The sequence below is a fragment of the Fusarium verticillioides genome, chromosome 10 (assembly GCF_000149555.1).
Source record: "Fusarium verticillioides 7600 chromosome 10, whole genome shotgun sequence".
In the NCBI taxonomy this organism is placed as follows: Eukaryota; Fungi; Ascomycota; class Sordariomycetes; order Hypocreales; family Nectriaceae; genus Fusarium; species Fusarium verticillioides.
The window spans coordinates 517,754-534,045 of NC_031684.1; the positions used below are offsets into that span (position 1 = coordinate 517,754).

The following is a 16,292-nucleotide window of genomic DNA, read 5'->3' on the forward strand; positions in this document are numbered from 1 at the left end:
TTACGTTACGCATGAAGACACGCGTTTAAAGTTAGATTGGAAGCTTAGACACTTTCCCGCGGAATGCCGAAGTGAGAGGCAGGATGGCGTGGTTGAAGCTAAAATCGTGGCTAAAAATGATTAGTCGTGCAGGGGGTCTGAGGTATATAAATAAGTTGGTCGCATCCTAGCATTCGAAATACCAAGGCTACAGTTGACACAATTGCAGCCGGACAAAAAGAATGACATAACAATATCACGCTATCAATTCATGTTTCTTCTCTGACTGAGAATATTCACATATTCTGGTGCACATTCGTACGCTTCAGAGCTACCTGCTCACTGCGCCCAAACATCCCCAACATCAGAGGCAAAGGTATCATCGCCATGGCCAACACAGCCTGGAAAACAGTAAAATCCTTCATGTTGCGAGGCGGGTCAGCACTCTCAGCAGCCTTCATGCCGTTACCGAGAATGATGAAGCAACCTCCAAGCAACTGACCGCCAGCCCAGGCAGTAGTGCTAGTGATCTCGGCACCCGCGGGATACGAGAACTCCGTCAGAACCTCCAGGACAACAGGAACGATGGAGAGCGATGAGATGCCGATGCAGCAGAGAATAGCGTATAGTGCACCGATCTCCTTTGTACCTGGGACCCATATCAGAGCCAGATAGCAGAGTCCACCGACTACTACTCTGCACTTTGTTACGAGGACAAACTTCTTGGTTCGGTCGATGATGGGCGCTATGATGGCTGAGAATATGAGACCTAGAACGATAAGGAGACCGCCTCCAATACCGGCCTCGGTGTCTGAGAACCCGTAGGGCGTGACGATCTGGTTGATCAGGGACGTTGTGGCGACGAAAAGGCCAGTGTAAACCCAAAATGGGATGATGATGAGGTAACATTCCAACGATCGAACTAATACGCGTAATGAGGGTAAGATCTTGGTCCGTTCGATATGGTGAATCGATGATGGGGGTGTTGGTGGTGCGGCAGGAATAGAAAAGCCAGGAATGGCGACTGCGGATGACTATAATGATGAGCTTCTGAACGACTGCCTGGGAAAGAGGATCGGAAGGTAGAGACATACAATGATGGCAACGTATAAGACAACAGAAGAGATATCACTAGGTTCAGCCGCCCACAACGGAACGACAATAGATCCAATCGCAGCTCCAGTCGGATTCGCAAGACTCATCACAGCCGTGGCCGTCACGCGCCCGTTACTCGTAAACCACGTTTCGGAGAATCGCGTCGGGGCACTCAGAACGAGAGACTGCGACATGCCCAGGAGCGCTTGAGCGACACCGACGACGGCAACTTTATTGCCATCGGACGAGTAAGACCCAGCATAACGGACCCAATTACCGATGAGGAGAAGTGCGCTGCCGCTGATGAGGGTTGGACGAAGACCCCAGTCGAGAAGCTTGATGGTGACGAAAGTCATGGCGAAGTTTGCAAAGACGAATATGCTGCTGAGCCAGTTCACCATTGATTCGTCTACTTTGTAGAACTCGGCGGTTGATGAAGTGACGGGCGCGAAGGTGAGCCACTGGAGGTGTCGTTAGTAAACAATGCCTTCGTTGAGGAGATGCAATTCTGTTCGAGAGAAGAAAGGCGAACGACATACCGACCAGCTAACCATAACGTTCAGAAGTGTCAACACTACAAGCCCGAACCAACGGATCTTGTATGTTCTGTAGGGCCGTTCAATACTCCCACGCCTGACAGAGGAGGCCGAATCGTCGGGTGCAAAGACCGTTGGAGAGTCAGGAGTTTTCTTATCCATGTCGCCCGTGGACTCAGTTGCTGGAGCTGCTTCAAACACGGAGTTCTGAGATGTTGATGCCATTGTCACTGTCTACTTGGTGATGGTTCAACAAAATGTCATGAGCTTAAATGAAAGGCTCAATGGAAATAAACGCAGGGGGGGGCGCGCGACCTGACTGGTATCTCTTCTATTCTATTACATATGCAAACGCGTATCATTGTGATACCTGAGTCAGGCAAAGATCAATCACTATCCCTATGTACCCCGCAAATGGATGTTGCTTTATCTTAGATATGCCGAGATCGACAATCAAGTCTAGACTGTCTATCACAGAACGGGCCCGCGGGTCGCGAGGCACGGGTTGCGCGGGCCGCCTCGTTTCCCTGCCTCGTTTTCTCAACATTAAGCCGATTGCCCATTGATCGGCCACGATGATTCCCCCCGACACTCCGCTCGTATTGGGTTTCACGTTGTATTCTACACCGACTCTATCGCAGTTAAGCATCAAACGTTGACTCATCATCACCCAGTGAGAGGAAATGGGCGAGGAACATTCCCCAGAGTCGGTTGGCCGAGTGGTAAGACCTCATACCCAGACTGGATAGTAAAGATTGAGAATCACAAACTAATACTGGCTTTCATGTTGGCGTAGTGCGACCGATGCCGTGTTCGAAAGGTAGGCTGTGCACTTATCAACGTTTGTACAGTGACTAAAATTGAAGGGATAATAAGATCCGCTGCGATAGATTATTTCCGTGCTCCAATTGCCGAACTGTCCAAAAAGCCTGTAGCTTGGTTGGATCTACGCACGGGATACGGCAATCCAAACAAAGAGTCCTCATCTCCTCACAGTAGTAAGTCTCTCCACCAACTGTCTATTAACCGGAACAAAGCGCAATTTGATTGACTTTATTGAACAACAGCGAACAAAAGATAGATCGCATAGAGAACCGTCTCGAAGGTATTGAACAGCTCTTGCGTAGGGCCTTTGATGAAGAACCTAGCAGTAGGAGTGTTCCGAGACCTCCCGCGTCGTTCCCCACGGACTCATTCAATGTCTCCCAAGACTTTGGAGACAGCATCGTCAATGGACCGAGCCATGTTGAACCAGAGATGGCTTTGGAGGGCAGCAGTTCTATGAAGGCTGCTACAGTATACGCGAGCGACTTCTTTCAGACTGTGCTTGGACAGTCCCCTGCCGCTGATACGAGTACGAACGTAAACGCTGCATTGTCGTCGCTGAAACAGATGATCGAGATTAATAGCTACCGCTCCATGGCGGATCGAATGCCGCCGAGTCGAAGAGAGACTCAGAATGATGGACTACGAGACCTGACAATGCCGCCTCTGCAGTCGGTCCTCATGATTCTCCGAGAATTGAAAGGTATACTTATCCTCAAGCAGAATCTTTGATGGCGTGCTGATGATATGGGCTGACACTTGGGTAGAAACAAAAGTGGCCACATTGACCGTAGTCACCCTCTTCATCTCCAAAGACAGACTTATCGACTGTTGCCGAGAGATATACTTCGCCGTCGACAACTTCTCACTTCCTACATTCTTGATCGCCAACGCAACCCTTCGTTATCTATTTCAGGAAAAGGCCCAGGCGTCACAGGATCCGTTATCTCGTGAGGAATATCGCAAGCTGTCTCAGCTGTGTCGGGACAACCTCGAGACCGCAATGAATAAGTTCAACGTTCTCGCCCCGCCCAGTCTAGAGAAGGTAGAGGCTTTTATCTTGGGGGTTAGTATCCAACAGGTTCAGTTACGCTTCAGCACGATGTTGACATGCTTCAAATAGGCCATTTACGCCATCGAAGTATCGCAGCCAATGGTTGCTTGGCAACTCGTATCTGCTGCAGCAGGGACTTGTCAGACTCTTGGATGGCATCAAATTGTCCCTAAGATGGATAGCGCCACTGATCGGAAAATCGCTCTCTTCTGGTTTACTTACCTCCTTGACAAGGGTCTATCTTTGCGGCTGGGTCGACCGGCTGTTATACACGATGACGAGATTACGCTACCGGAAAGATTTGACAAGGCAGACGTACCAGGCGGATGGAGGGACTTGCTCACGCAATGGATACGCCATTCTCGACTCGTTGGTAGGGCCTATCAAGATCTGTACAGTCCGTCTGCGCTTCGAAAATCAGCGCAAGAACGTGGCGAGCGAGCAAGGAATTTAATGGCATCACTGAAACGAATCATGGATGAGTCGTTGATACCACTAGGGAAAGCACACCTGATGGAACGCAACACTGTGGACTTTGGCTCAGCACCGAATAGAATGATCAAGACAGTTCTGAAGGCTGATGAGGTATGGTACTGGACCACTCTGACGTTTATACGCAGAGCTATCCCTTCAACTCAAGGCGGGCATGGTGCCGTTAGTCCTGAGTGTCTGGAGTCTGCTAGGATGGCCTTTGAAGCGCATGGGGAGTGCATGAGGATGACTGACCCCAGCTCAGAGACAAAGGCTCTATATCTGCTATGGTAATGTTGCCTGATAACCTATTCCATATCACGCACTGGGAGAGTTCTAACGAGTGATTCTGTAACAGGACGATTATCTATACCCCATTCGTGCCGCTAATCGTTGTATTCTGCAATGTAATCGAAACTTCCAATCCAGAAGACATTCGCATGCTCGGTGAATTCTGCGAATCGCTGAAGCCACTATGCGGCATATTCGAGGCCATCCAGGAGCTACACGATCTTTGTCAAGTTTTGTATAACCTGGCAATCTCATACGTCGAAGCGAAAACGCAAAGTCAAGGGGGTCCTGATAAAATGGTCGAGGATGGGTTCGATGCTCAATCGAATGGCACGCAAGGTGCAGTGTCGTTTAGTAGCAGCTATTTCGATACCTTTTCTGTGGGATCGGGTATTCCGGCACCTCAACTGAATGATCATGTTGCACAGGTTAGGGACTGGATATCGGGCAATATGCATTGGATGGATGTATCGCAAGAGGACTTCTCAGAGTTCTTGGCACAAATATCATAGCGTAAGCGCGAGAAGCAACGGGACCATACCTTTTATGAAGTCTTTCTGGTGATGAAGTCGTTAAAGGAAGCCAAATTTGGTCCTTGCTACCTGTACTGTGAGATTTGCAGATGTGTTATTGGCAGGTGAGACATGTGCTTGACACCTTAAACCTACTGACAGAACTTAGAGACGGGGCGTATTGGATGCTGAGGGTGTACAATTAGACATTGGTAACCGGTCTTCCTTCCAGCTGTCTGAGACGCTTCACTTGAGTATCGCGTCACAGCTAGCATATACATTCACAGCGAATGAAAGCGAGGGGCCACGAAGTATACAATCTAGCCTAAGAGGGAATGTGTAGCCAGTGAGGAGAGAGGACCTCTTATCAACTGCGGTAGCTAGTAAAGATCCCCAAAGAAGCTTGTCCTGGCCGCGGAGCCCGACGCCGTGAAATGCTGGGCTGGATGAGTACTAGACAAGCGACTACACAGGAGCATTTATCGTACTTGTCCGGTGATAAATTCGCCCTAAAGGTATTGCGATCAAAGACTCGGAATATCCAGCTAATTCTTGTGCAAGGGAGTAAGATACAAGGACAGAAAGTAAAGAACCCATTTTATTCAGTTGTAACAAATATCCAAGAGTCTAAATAACTACAGTACCAATGATTCATCTAATCTGAACTAACGGAGTAGAAACACCCAGGCCCAGAAAAGCCCTTCATCGACAGCAAACCTCCTGTTCATTCCCGTTACTAACACCGTTGGCGGGGACCAGCACACTCTTGTTGACAGCCTGGGTACTAGGGGGCACGTCCAGAGCAGGATTGCGGTCAAAGAAGTCAGCCGGCTTCAGCGCATATGCGTGAGTCCATACGTCACCCACGCGACTAGATCTTCGCCACGGACATTATCATTCCGCGCCGCGTAGTCCGCCACACCATCCTTCTCGATTATGCTCTGGTTCGTCCACTTTCCTCCGGTCCAGAGATCCTCATCCTTATAGCGCGTTACCCACATGTGATGCTCTGCGAAGCGAGCGCGCTTGCGGACGAGGGAGGCTTGATCGGCCATGAGGAGCTGTGCTGGTGGGACTATGACCTTGTAGCCGACTGGGTTCTTGGAGTTGGGGTTGAGCTTCTTCTCGTTGACGATCTTGAAGACTCGGGCCTTCTGTGGGTCGAAATCCAAGGCGCAGCTCTTTTCGACAAAGGTCTTGTGCACCTTCCACGCGTTGCCGTAGGGATTCTCCTCGGACATGGGCAATCCGATGGAGTCTTCCTGCACGAAAGTATTCTCAAGACCATCGATCATAGGGTCGATACGCAGGCTGAAGAGATGCTGGTGGTTGGCGGCTAGAACACCGGGAGAAACGACGTTGCCCCAGTGGCCACACCGCGGAGCACCGAATACCCTAGATCGCCAAACTTTGGATCGAGAACAACATGTGGATGGACACAGTCAGGTGGGGTCTCAAAGCATGATGCAGTGCCGAGACTTTGAGTCCTATGTCACTATAGCGAATTTTAGTCTAGTCATGGACTATTACTAGCTTCACGAAAGTTTCAATATTCTGATATATCATCACCTACAGTAGAGAATTGAAACATCACGTCACTCAGCTATCTGTTTCGATCAATCGCCAGAACTCTCTACAGCCATCATTCTACCTTCAACATATCTACCCAAGCGCACTCTAAGCCTCGGAAGCTGAGGATTATTCACGTCGGTGCTGGAGCTTCAGGTCTCATGACTGCTTACAAGGCCGAGCGGATGCTTCAGAACTATGAGCTGGTCCTCTATGATAAGTGAGCTTAGACCCTTTTTTTCGCTTCGATGCAGGTTCTGACGTGATTTGTCCAGAAACCCAGTCATAGGCGGGACGTGGTATGAGAACCGCTACCCAGGTAAAGCAAAAACTCTTCTCTCACCAAAGTCCCTTCAAGACTAACGTTTCAGGATGTGCTTGTGACGTACCTGCACATATTTATACGTACTCGTTTGAACCAAACACTGAATGGTCTCGCTACTACGCAAACTCTGCCGAGATTTATGAGTATTTCCTCAGATTTGCAAAGAATTATGATTTTGAAAAATATGCTCAGTTACGAACGACTGTGATCAGCGCGAATTGGGATGAGACCGTAGGGAACTGTAAGTTACAGAACTAAGCTTGCCATGGTTGAGATACTAAGACCTTCGGGCAGGGGCGGTTAAGTTGAGCCAAGATGGCAAGGAAAGAATGGACTATTGCGATGTATTGATGAATGGATCAGGAGTCGTTAACAAGATGAAATGTGAGTAAATCACACGGACCATCTTAAGATGTTACTCATATTCTGGCAGGGCCCGATATATCCTGGCCGATCCTCGTACAACGGCACCATAGCTCACAGCGCGACCTGGGACCCCAAGATTACTTGGGAAGGCAAACGAGTTGCACTTATCGGAACAGGCTCAAGCTCTGTTCAGATGCTACCAGAGCTTGCAAAAGGTATGTCCATCAGAACTGCGACTTTGTTCAATACCAACGAGGACCTGTTCTAGGTTCAAAGAGCCTTCACGTCTTTGCCAGAAACTCCGTATGGATCGTCCATTCACTGGGCACAGATCTCAGCAAGGCTAACGAAGACGCCCAAAGTCCTTCTGAGCAACCAAGCACCCAGATTTATGCCGAAAGGGATAAGGATGAGTTTCGTAAAGACCCTGCGACACATCTACAGTATCGCAAAGGTCTTGAGGCAACCTTGACACGCAACTTTCCATTCTTTCTCAGGGATTCACCAATGAGTCAGTGGGCTACTGCTGCCATCAAGCAGAATATGATAATTGGTTGAATAGTTTGTTGACATGAACTTTGCAGCCTGGTAACGACTACCGAGAGAGTTTGGTTCAAGACCGTAAGTTATACTGCATCGTTAGCTTCTATGACTAACACCCACCAGACGTAAAGGTTGTCTTTGAGGGCGTTTCAAGATTCACTCCCACTGGACTTGTCACGAGCGAAGGGAAGGAGTTTGACTTCGACCTGATTGCCTGTGCTACAGACTTTGACATCTCATATACTCCTCATTTGTAAGTACACAAACTTGCTCAGGACGAGTCTATCGTCTCGCAATGTCACTAAATTGTCGTAGCCAAATAACCGGTATCGATGGAGTCACCATGAAGGACGAATGGTCCGAGATATGTGAAACACAACGCACTTCATGCAGCCGGAAGAATAACAACTGATTGATTCGGCGTCACCAGAACCCAAATATTTACCTTGGTATGACTGGTCCAAGTTTCCCAACTACTTTGTCATCAATGGACCAACCGGCAACTGGGGTCAGGGATGTGTGCTTCCCTCGGTGAGTCAAGGCTGTAGGCTGTGCTATAAATGCTCAGATCTAACTTTGTTAAAACTAGCACGAAGTTCAAATTGAGTATGCCATGCAATGTTGCATCAAGATCCAGAACGAGGGCATCAAAGCCATGGAGGTGAAGCACCATGGAGGTGAAGCAACTGCCCACGACACAGTGGAACGAGCACCTCGACAACTGGCACAACAAGTACTCCGTCTGGGCCGGCAACTGCCGCTCTTGGTACAAGGCGAACAGAAAGGATGGACGGGTGTATATCTGGCCTGGCAGCATGCTTCATCTGCTGAAAACGATGAAGACGCCTAGGTTCGAGGACTTCAATATTACCTACAGAAGTGACAATGTGTGGGATTTCTTGGGTAATGGCCGGACTCAGATTGAGGAACTGGATGAACGTGGTGCCGATGTTGATCTTGCCCCGTTCATTCGTGATCAGGATGTTCCCTGGGCAATTGATAATTTTTCTACTGTAGAAGCAGTTGTGGACTGGGAACACAAGCTTTGAGTGCCTTGATACGCCTTTTCTCAATTGGTTATTACGATACAATAGTCTATTTGCCAAAGGTTACATGAAAGAGTTACAGTGCGTGGAAGGTATTTTGTATAACAAGTCCTAGAACTCAACTTAGAGCTTATAATTAGGTCAGTCGTAGTTTGAATTCGTACTAGCTTCAAGGCACCTAACTAGCAAGTTTACTGTTTTGCATCACAGCCTCTGCCTGATGGCATACCCGGTGACTATGCATCCTTTACTTCCTCAAGTATAACCCAAAGATACAGCTCTTTCGTGCTGCGAGCCAAAGGCTAAGCTCGAAGAAAGTCCAACAATGGGTCATTTGCGGAAAACAGGTTTTTCAGAATTGGTACCTTGGCTTCATAGATTGCTTGTAACTGCTGAGGGGTGAGATCCCTCAGATGTTCTCGCTTCAGTGCGCGTGGGTTCTCTGCGCCGCATTTGGCTGCAATGGTTTGGACGTCAACGATGCAGGGACTTGTATTCCCACTATCCTTATCTCCGAAAAGGAAAAAGACGGCTTTGGAGATACAGGGCTGTTTAAGTATTAGTCAAACGCGTAATACCATTAGGAGTAGGGTTCAACGTACTGGCGTCGCCTTCAGGTCGGTGTTAACGAAGTCCTGCATTGCCAGAGCCTGATAAGTTCCCATCGTATCCTTGGCTTTAGACATATATGCAGCATTAAACCAGGGAGCGCAACCTTTCCAGTACTCTTTGAGCTCCTTGCTTCCGGTCTGAGTCGAGTTGGCGTAGTGATCGTAATCATGGTAAAGGTATTTAACCTGCAGGTAAAGGCAATACGCCTGGCCTTCCCTGTTCCAAGATATGGTTAGATCACTACCTATAGCCCCCTCAGCGTCGCTTTTCACAACGTTCTTAAAAGGTCAGTATACAGTATACCTGAAGTGTTAATATAACAGAAGTTAAGAAATGACTTACTACTTTAAAATTATAATTTATGCAGTTTGCTTTTGGCTCTAGCTCTTTCTTCAGGCCAGCTATGAATCCATCTGTAAAGGCCGTTTCTCTTCCTTGGGGCTTTTCGAGATTTCCAGTGCCTGCCTGGGTGCCTTTTCTCAGGGCAGCTGCGAGTTGAATAAGATCCTGGCGCTGAGCTTCCATTATAGAGTCGGTAGAAACAATTCCGAATTGATATAGTATTCTGATATAACAGGTCAAGTATATAGTCTGAAGATTGAGGAATTTTGTAATTCTATAAAGATTTAGAGAGGTAAGGATGTTAATATTATTGATATAAGGTTTTATAGCCTGAAGAATTTCTACGTAAAGTTTATAGGTTACTGAAATTGATTGTAGTCTTGGAACTTGACCTTGCATTGTGGCTGGCTGAAATCCCATATATAGGCGCTATGGGGTTTAGGCTACATTTCAGCTTTCAGCCGTTGGCTTTCAGCTCCCCACGTTAACTTTCAGCTTTCCATTTGCAGTGGTTAGCTCCGCAAGTTGCGGTATTCTCGTACCCCTTTGGACTCGATTTATTGCCAATATAGCGGTATCACCTTCCAAATTGGTGGAAGTATCGTACGATCTATCCACGAGCGGGGCTGGTGGCGGGAGGTAGTCGCCTGCGCATCCCACGGTTCATAATAGTCAAGCGCTACAAGTGATACAAGTAACCTGGACGTGGAGACCTCCATGGGCTCTTTGGTTGTTGGAGTTGATCATCCTTGGCTTCACACGGGGCTTCCCGCATATTACGAGCTTGACGCTGCTCCAGATTTCAAGATCTCACCTGGAACTCAGGCCGTCTAAATGAACGCCGAGGAGCATAAGACGATTGAGACAGACTAGGCTCAATTCCTTCATACCCCCGCGCCTTCATTCTCGCTTTGAATGTTGACCTGCCCTTCCAAGCTAACGTCACTGTAGGAGAGGACCCGTTCTATATTTCTTCTTCTCATAAGTTGTCCAAATCAAGCCCAAGAAGTAAGGCCGAGCCGACCGCCAATGGGATGCAAATCTCTCTCCTGGCTCCACATATTGTGGCTTGGGTGTCAGAGCCTTGAGGCCGTAACCCTGCGTACTTTAGCCTACCGTTGGAGACGCCAGCTCCAGCACCGCCTATTGTTGTAGCGACGAAGGCCAGCAGCCCTGCACTTACTGCTGTTACGAGATGATTTAAATGCCAGATTTCTTCTTTAAGGTATCGAATGCGAATTGTGCGCTGGCCTATCAGGGTTTTACTTTCATTTTTTCTAGTGTAATACTCAACTGGAATATTGACTTGTCAGTAACCCGACCCGTCTTTGCGATACTGCCGTAACGGAAGCGAAATTACTACTTGCGATATGCTAGCTATTTACATCAGTGACTAGGGATTAAGTCATTAGGTACTACCAGTTTCGAAAGCAATGTTGAGAGCGAAACCCCTGTTTAAGTTTTGTGTAGGTTATTGAGGGCTGTCTTTATAACTTCGTCAATATCGTAATCCCAGATCGTGGGTAGCGTCTCCTTCAACTTCTTAAATATCCCGTTAAAATCACTACCAAGCTCACTTTGACCTTCAAATAGTTGACCAGCTCGTCTAGACTTTTGAACAACCCATTGGGCTCTTTCCCGTCTACACCTATCAAAGGCAGAAAATGCAGCTTCGATATCGGCACCAACTTGGACTCTGTCATGCGCCAGTATAGATGCCAACACAGCAGCATGTTTGGTACATAATCCTGCTCCTGCGCCATGATGTGGCGATGAAGCATGTGCTGCGTCTCCAATGATACATACTCGGCCTTTGACAAAAGTCGGAACTGGATTGTCGCCTAGATCGAAGATGGCCCACTGTGGAATATAAGTAAACACGCTATCGGTCTTGACACACATTGGATGTGTACTCACGCGGTCAAGCCTCTCAGTATTGTCGAGGATCTTTAACACAGACGGTCGGAAGCCTTCGAAATCATGGAGAAGATCCTCTTTGGTGGCCGGAAGAACCAGCTGGCATTCACTTGGCCAGTCGTCGGAGCTTGAACAATATGCCACAACATTCAATATCGTCCCGTGAGCGACTGGATAGCTCAACAAATTCTTGTCCTTCCCCAGCTAGGAGTCTCAGAAGTGAAATCAGACTTTGGTCCATGATTAAGAGGTAGACTATAGAGGACGACTTACCCACATGGTGGCATTGAGAGCTCTCTCTTCCCCCAGCACCTCAACTGCTTGTTTCATAGGAATCATTCCTCTGTAGGCGTATTTATGTGTGTAAGGACACTTAGACGATGGGTGATCTACTCCAAATAGAATTTCGCGAACCTTGGACCTGATGCCGTCACAGCCAACAACAACAGCATCCGCCTCTTCAATCGACCCGTCTTGGAAGACAAGGCGGATTCCACCACTGCTATCTTCCTCCGCTGTCTGAAGTTGTTTATTGAACTGGACCACGTCACCGGGTAAGAGCTTGATAAGTTCATTTACAAAGGCTCCTCTGTGGCAGCCTTGTAATCCCGTACGATTCTCGATATGGGACAGAGAGGAGTCAGTAGCGGTCCCGTCCATGCCGTCAAGAAACTCAAATAAGAAGTTTTTCTTAGACTCCCACGTATTGCCATTGGCGACTTTTCTGAAAGCTTCATGTACGCTTGGATCACAAGTAGCCATGGCGTCTTGTGCATTCGGGCTTATTCCTAGGCCGGCACCGATGTCGCTCAAGGCATGCGCTCTCTCGTAGATTTTGCAGGGGATGTTCCTTTTGAGAAGCGAGATCGCGAGGACGATTCCTGCAATACCGTCGCCGATAATGGCGATCTGGAAATCTTTATGATTCTCGGACATCATTTAAATATTGAAATGAATCTAATGTTGGGTCTAGGAAAGAGACCCCATGGGCGGTTGAACGCTGTGTCTTTATATTTCGCCATGCTATGGTATGCCAAAACAGCCAGTTGTTTGCGCACACTGTATTGCCCAAGTGTAACGTCTGCTGTTACTTGCAAAAACCATGGTCCTTAACGTTGCTTTGACTTCCACGTTTCATCTGCTCTATGTAATCTATCGTCATGCCGTGTCTTCCGAGTTCAGCGGGCACAGCACCGTTACAGTAGATCTCCTGTACGGGATACAGCCCGGAATGGAATTCCGTCGAATTCCGACCAATAGAAGTTTATGTAGAAGTATTATTATATGTTGATGGTTCTAAATTGGAAGCTTAAAGCTTAACTTTATCGCAAGAAATCATTGAAACAACTTGGCAAATACCTAGAACCATTAACGGCCCCGGCCTTTGGGTTATAACCCGGGGCACTAACGGACTCCGAACTGGTACGGCAGCCCCACAATGCAGATCACTCTTTGATGCTATGCGGCAGAATGCCATTTGAGTTTGAAGTTTCCGCGTATTCAACAAAAACCATCGCATCCCTCGGCATTTTCCATCCGCTTATACAGACTTATCGGAAAGCGAGGCGTAAGTCTCGTGAGTATTGCTACCCAATACACGCTGATCTAAAACCTTACTTCTTTATAGTAAAAGTTTCATAACGGGTCTAACAGTATGTATTTCGGGCAGGAGACGGGCACAATCGGGCGCACAACTCTTAGGAACTCACCTGGTGATACGGAGACAGCCCGGCATAAGCTCCGAAGTCTGTGGACACAACGCACCGGTATTCTTGTGGGTCCTATTCATGAAGAGCATCAAGAAATTTGCCAATGACTATTGCGCAACAGCGCGGAAGAGCAAAGCTATTGCGGATCGAATATCGAAGAACCCATTCTAGCCCTGTAGATAAGTATTTAGAACCTTCAGTCCTTCTTCCCACTCGCCGGATTGAATCAGATTTATCTCACTCCAAAAACCATGTTCCGCGCCTTCAAGCTCCGTGTATCGCAACTTGGCCTGGGGATTGAGCTCTCGCAGCTTGGCAACGAACTTCCTACTCCCCTCGATTGGGACTTCACTATCATCGTTTCCATGCTGCAACCAGATGAAAGGAAGCTCCAGTGCCAACTGCGGGTTGTCTTCTAGGCATTCTATCGGAAACAGACTTCGGTGGTCGCCGAAGAAGCTGGTGTATGTACCGTGCTGCACCATTGCGATTGGGAGATTTGAGATTGCTCGGGTTGTTGGCTGAGGCCCGTCTGGGAGCTGCTTGAGATGCTCAGACACGAGTTCGTAACCGATTTTTGGATACTGGCCCATTTGCTTCGGGTAGGCTTTGCAGAAATGGTCGCTTCGCATGTCGATCATGGGGTAACTTGCGATAACGGCGCGGAATGCACTTGGATGACGCAAGGCCAGTTGAATCGCGAGGTAGCCACCTGGAAAGGATATTATTGTCAGCGGTCTGTCTCTTGCCTCGGTGAAAAGGGAATACTAACCTGCACTCTCGCCGGCCAACAAGACCTTACCCAAGTCTGCGCCGCTCTTCCCGTTAGTCATTGTTCCAATAGCGTTACTCAAGCTGCTCTGAACCCAGGACCAGACATCATCGATATCTTGCAGGATCTCAACCCCATTACTCTCTGGGATTAGTCGATAGTCGCAAGACACCAGAATTGTGTTGTTCTCGAGGGCATACTCAAGGATCCTAGGGGGCGTAAGCTGTATGTTGTCGCGGCTGCCGTAGACGAGAAAGCCACCGTGAAATCGAATGAGGACCGGCTGATCGCCAGATGGCAAGCCTTTGGGAACGAACAAGTCCAGGAGAACGGGTTGTCCCTCGATCTCCTTGTAAGTGAAGGTCGCGATGTTAAACTCTTCAACCGGTGGGACATGGTTAGAAGCCATTACTACTGCTACTGCTTGTTTCATAAATTGATGTTATGGGCTTCAAGCTCAACGACGATGACTCAGTCAACATTTGCACTTTTATCATTTCCCATCTGAGATATTGTAGTTCGGTAAATAGCATGGAACAATGCCATGATTGCCAACCTCGCTTCAATCTTGCCATGGCGGGCCGCGGGCCCGCAACTTCGGCTTACGGTGGAGATTGCCAGTATTGGCTGCAATAATCACCTGCAGAGTGTAGATCTTTGGTGTATCACCTGGTGCAGTGAGTTTAGGCGAGATCAAAAGTTGACAAGTGCCGGGTAGCTCGCTCGCAATCCGGGCGCCGCGGGTGTCCGTGGCAAGGGTGAGTTTCTCGATTATCTGTCTACCCCACGTTTTATCTTCGGGGATCTGCTAAATCCCAAGACAATCAAACCCTCGGTTACATGATGCATATAATCCAACGTTGAAGTAGATAAGCTACTGCATAAAACTGTATAAATATGGAACTTTATCTAACAAAAGTCCATTTGATATCACCTATCCACAATGGCTGACCTGCACTTTTGGTATTCTGTCTTGCTGACCGCACTGACCGTGACCCTTGTATGGTGGAGGAACAAGAAACGACATGACCCAGTATGTCTTCTCGATACCCTTCGTAATAAGCATGGAAATTCAAGCTAGCAACAAAGTGCTGATATTTTGATACTAGAAACCTGCTCTTCCACATGATACGCACCACCATTATGAAGAGTTGCCGAGCGATTACAATGACATCGAGCCATTGGAAGACTTTGACTTGAACACAGCCGAACCAGTGCAGACTCGACCGTGGAAACCCAAGTATCATCTCACCATGGGCCTTGAAAAATGCAATTTCTCAGACATCTTGCCTATTGATAAAACCTTGGAGGAGAGACTTGCTCTTCGACGCAAGATAGTCCGTGAGCATTCTGATGTGGTCATTGCTTCTGACCCTTGCTCAGGGGCCGCCGTCAAGGAATTTTATGTATGGATGGTCAAAACATACCTACCACGACGTTATCCGTCTCTCTATCGTTCAGAAGGGGATATGCTTGTCGGCCTGCATCAACCAGACTACCGCTCGACCCGCCTAATGACGTCAATGCAGTCTCCACCTGCTTGCTGAGAAACATCGACACAGAGTTATTCTTTTCTCAAGCGGCAAGGCGACACTTACGTTGCAAAAGCACTCATTCTTTGCTATGCCTTCGCCTTCACTCCATCTCTGAAGTTGAATCAAACGCTAGCGGGGATTCATGGACCAGTTCCTGGCTATAAGAAAAAGCTTGAAAGACCAATGAACCGTTACTTCACCTCCCTACCCAAAGGCAAAGTTGTCAAACGGCACAACTGGAACATTTCCATCAGCCGCGGTCTTTTCGAAACGAAGGAGAACCCTTTGACAGTTCTGCCAGTGTGGCTGATGGGGTGGATCAGGACGGTTTTTGACTGGCTTGGTATCGAGGTTTTGCAAATGAAGACTGCTGATCTGGACCCTGAGGAGATGAACGCTCGATGTGAAAGGCAGACCCTTCATAGGTTGATGGAGAATGACAACATGTTGGTGTTCAGTTTCAGGACTTATCAGTACCCTCTCAAGCAGATTCGGGACGAGGGCGGAGGACCGACGTTGGCTGAGGCGATTCGGGGGATTAATCGGGGCAGTGTACCTGCGGTTGAGTGGTACAAGGCTTCGCCGTATTGGGGACGAGCTGCGATGGAGTATCTCTGCGGTGGAGGTTCTGAAAAACCTGGAGAGATTCGTAAATAGAATTGAAGAACTTACCTTGTCTGAGGTCAATGAGAAGATGAACCCGTCGTATGCCTGTCACTTTCAAATATCCCGTTGCCCTGTACATTTTATTTATTTCTAGAACAGTATGAAGTTTATTTAACGTATAGTGACA

The 16,292-nt window shown here is 48.0% G+C and overlaps 9 protein-coding genes across 9 annotated transcripts; 4 read left to right on the top strand and 5 right to left on the bottom strand.

Moving 5' to 3' along the window:
* Positions 1-275: 275 nt before the first annotated feature.
* On the bottom strand, positions 276-1,835 carry FVEG_13796 (hypothetical protein; the record flags this gene model as incomplete). Its single annotated transcript, XM_018903146.1, has 3 exons — positions 276-1,013; positions 1,074-1,535; positions 1,614-1,835. The coding sequence occupies 3 exons, from the start codon at positions 1,833-1,835 to the stop codon at positions 276-278; spliced, it is 1,422 nt and encodes a 473-aa protein (XP_018762045.1).
* A 458-nt stretch (positions 1,836-2,293) lies between these two features.
* Positions 2,294-4,763, top strand: FVEG_13797 (hypothetical protein; the record flags this gene model as incomplete). Its single annotated transcript, XM_018903147.1, has 6 exons — positions 2,294-2,332; positions 2,407-2,608; positions 2,692-3,138; positions 3,203-3,501; positions 3,559-4,250; positions 4,319-4,763. 6 exons carry the CDS (start codon positions 2,294-2,296, stop codon positions 4,761-4,763), a joined length of 2,124 nt encoding a protein of 707 aa, XP_018762046.1.
* An 833-nt stretch (positions 4,764-5,596) lies between these two features.
* On the bottom strand, positions 5,597-6,058 carry FVEG_13798 (primary-amine oxidase; the record flags this gene model as incomplete). Its single annotated transcript, XM_018903148.1, has 1 exon — positions 5,597-6,058. One exon carries the CDS (start codon positions 6,056-6,058, stop codon positions 5,597-5,599), a length of 462 nt encoding a protein of 153 aa, XP_018762047.1.
* A 131-nt stretch (positions 6,059-6,189) lies between these two features.
* FVEG_13799 (hypothetical protein) lies at positions 6,190-7,978 on the top strand (the record flags this gene model as incomplete). Its single annotated transcript, XM_018903149.1, has 9 exons — positions 6,190-6,209; positions 6,367-6,552; positions 6,608-6,651; positions 6,704-6,898; positions 6,952-7,025; positions 7,070-7,238; positions 7,292-7,534; positions 7,690-7,819; positions 7,882-7,978. 9 exons carry the CDS (start codon positions 6,190-6,192, stop codon positions 7,976-7,978), a joined length of 1,158 nt encoding a protein of 385 aa, XP_018762048.1.
* Positions 7,979-8,237: 259 nt separating this feature from the next.
* Positions 8,238-8,615, top strand: FVEG_13800 (hypothetical protein; the record flags this gene model as incomplete). The annotated part of the gene is made up of 1 exon (XM_018903150.1): positions 8,238-8,615. One exon carries the CDS (start codon positions 8,238-8,240, stop codon positions 8,613-8,615), a length of 378 nt encoding a protein of 125 aa, XP_018762049.1.
* Positions 8,614-9,922, bottom strand: FVEG_13801 (hypothetical protein). The gene is made up of 3 exons (XM_018903151.1): positions 9,567-9,922; positions 9,215-9,502; positions 8,614-9,160 (listed from the first exon to the last, which is right to left on the bottom strand). The coding sequence occupies exons 1-3, from the start codon at positions 9,747-9,749 to the stop codon at positions 8,915-8,917; spliced, it is 717 nt and encodes a 238-aa protein (XP_018762050.1). The 5' UTR covers positions 9,750-9,922; the 3' UTR covers positions 8,614-8,914.
* Positions 9,923-11,021: 1,099 nt separating this feature from the next.
* FVEG_13802 (hypothetical protein) lies at positions 11,022-12,419 on the bottom strand (the record flags this gene model as incomplete). Its single annotated transcript, XM_018903152.1, has 3 exons — positions 11,022-11,426; positions 11,484-11,687; positions 11,757-12,419. 3 exons carry the CDS (start codon positions 12,417-12,419, stop codon positions 11,022-11,024), a joined length of 1,272 nt encoding a protein of 423 aa, XP_018762051.1.
* A 940-nt stretch (positions 12,420-13,359) lies between these two features.
* On the bottom strand, positions 13,360-14,373 carry FVEG_13803 (hypothetical protein; the record flags this gene model as incomplete). Its single annotated transcript, XM_018903153.1, has 2 exons — positions 13,360-13,904; positions 13,965-14,373. The coding sequence occupies 2 exons, from the start codon at positions 14,371-14,373 to the stop codon at positions 13,360-13,362; spliced, it is 954 nt and encodes a 317-aa protein (XP_018762052.1).
* Positions 14,374-14,907: 534 nt separating this feature from the next.
* FVEG_13804 (hypothetical protein) lies at positions 14,908-16,156 on the top strand (the record flags this gene model as incomplete). The annotated part of the gene is made up of 3 exons (XM_018903154.1): positions 14,908-14,997; positions 15,074-15,370; positions 15,527-16,156. The coding sequence occupies 3 exons, from the start codon at positions 14,908-14,910 to the stop codon at positions 16,154-16,156; spliced, it is 1,017 nt and encodes a 338-aa protein (XP_018762053.1).
* Positions 16,157-16,292: the final 136 nt, after the last annotated feature.

Bases quoted from the DNA above. Each gene is read 5' to 3' on its own strand.
- FVEG_13801 (XM_018903151.1), bottom strand. From the start codon at position 9,749: ATGGAAGCTCAGCGCCAGGATCTTATTCAACTCGCAGCTGCCCTGAGA. The intron at 9,503-9,566 runs GTAAGTCATTTC...TGACCTTTTAAG, and splicing joins TAAATTATAATTTTAAAGTA to AACGTTGTGAAAAGCGACGC. The intron at 9,161-9,214 runs GTACGTTGAACC...ATACTTAAACAG, and splicing joins CCGACCTGAAGGCGACGCCA to CCCTGTATCTCCAAAGCCGT.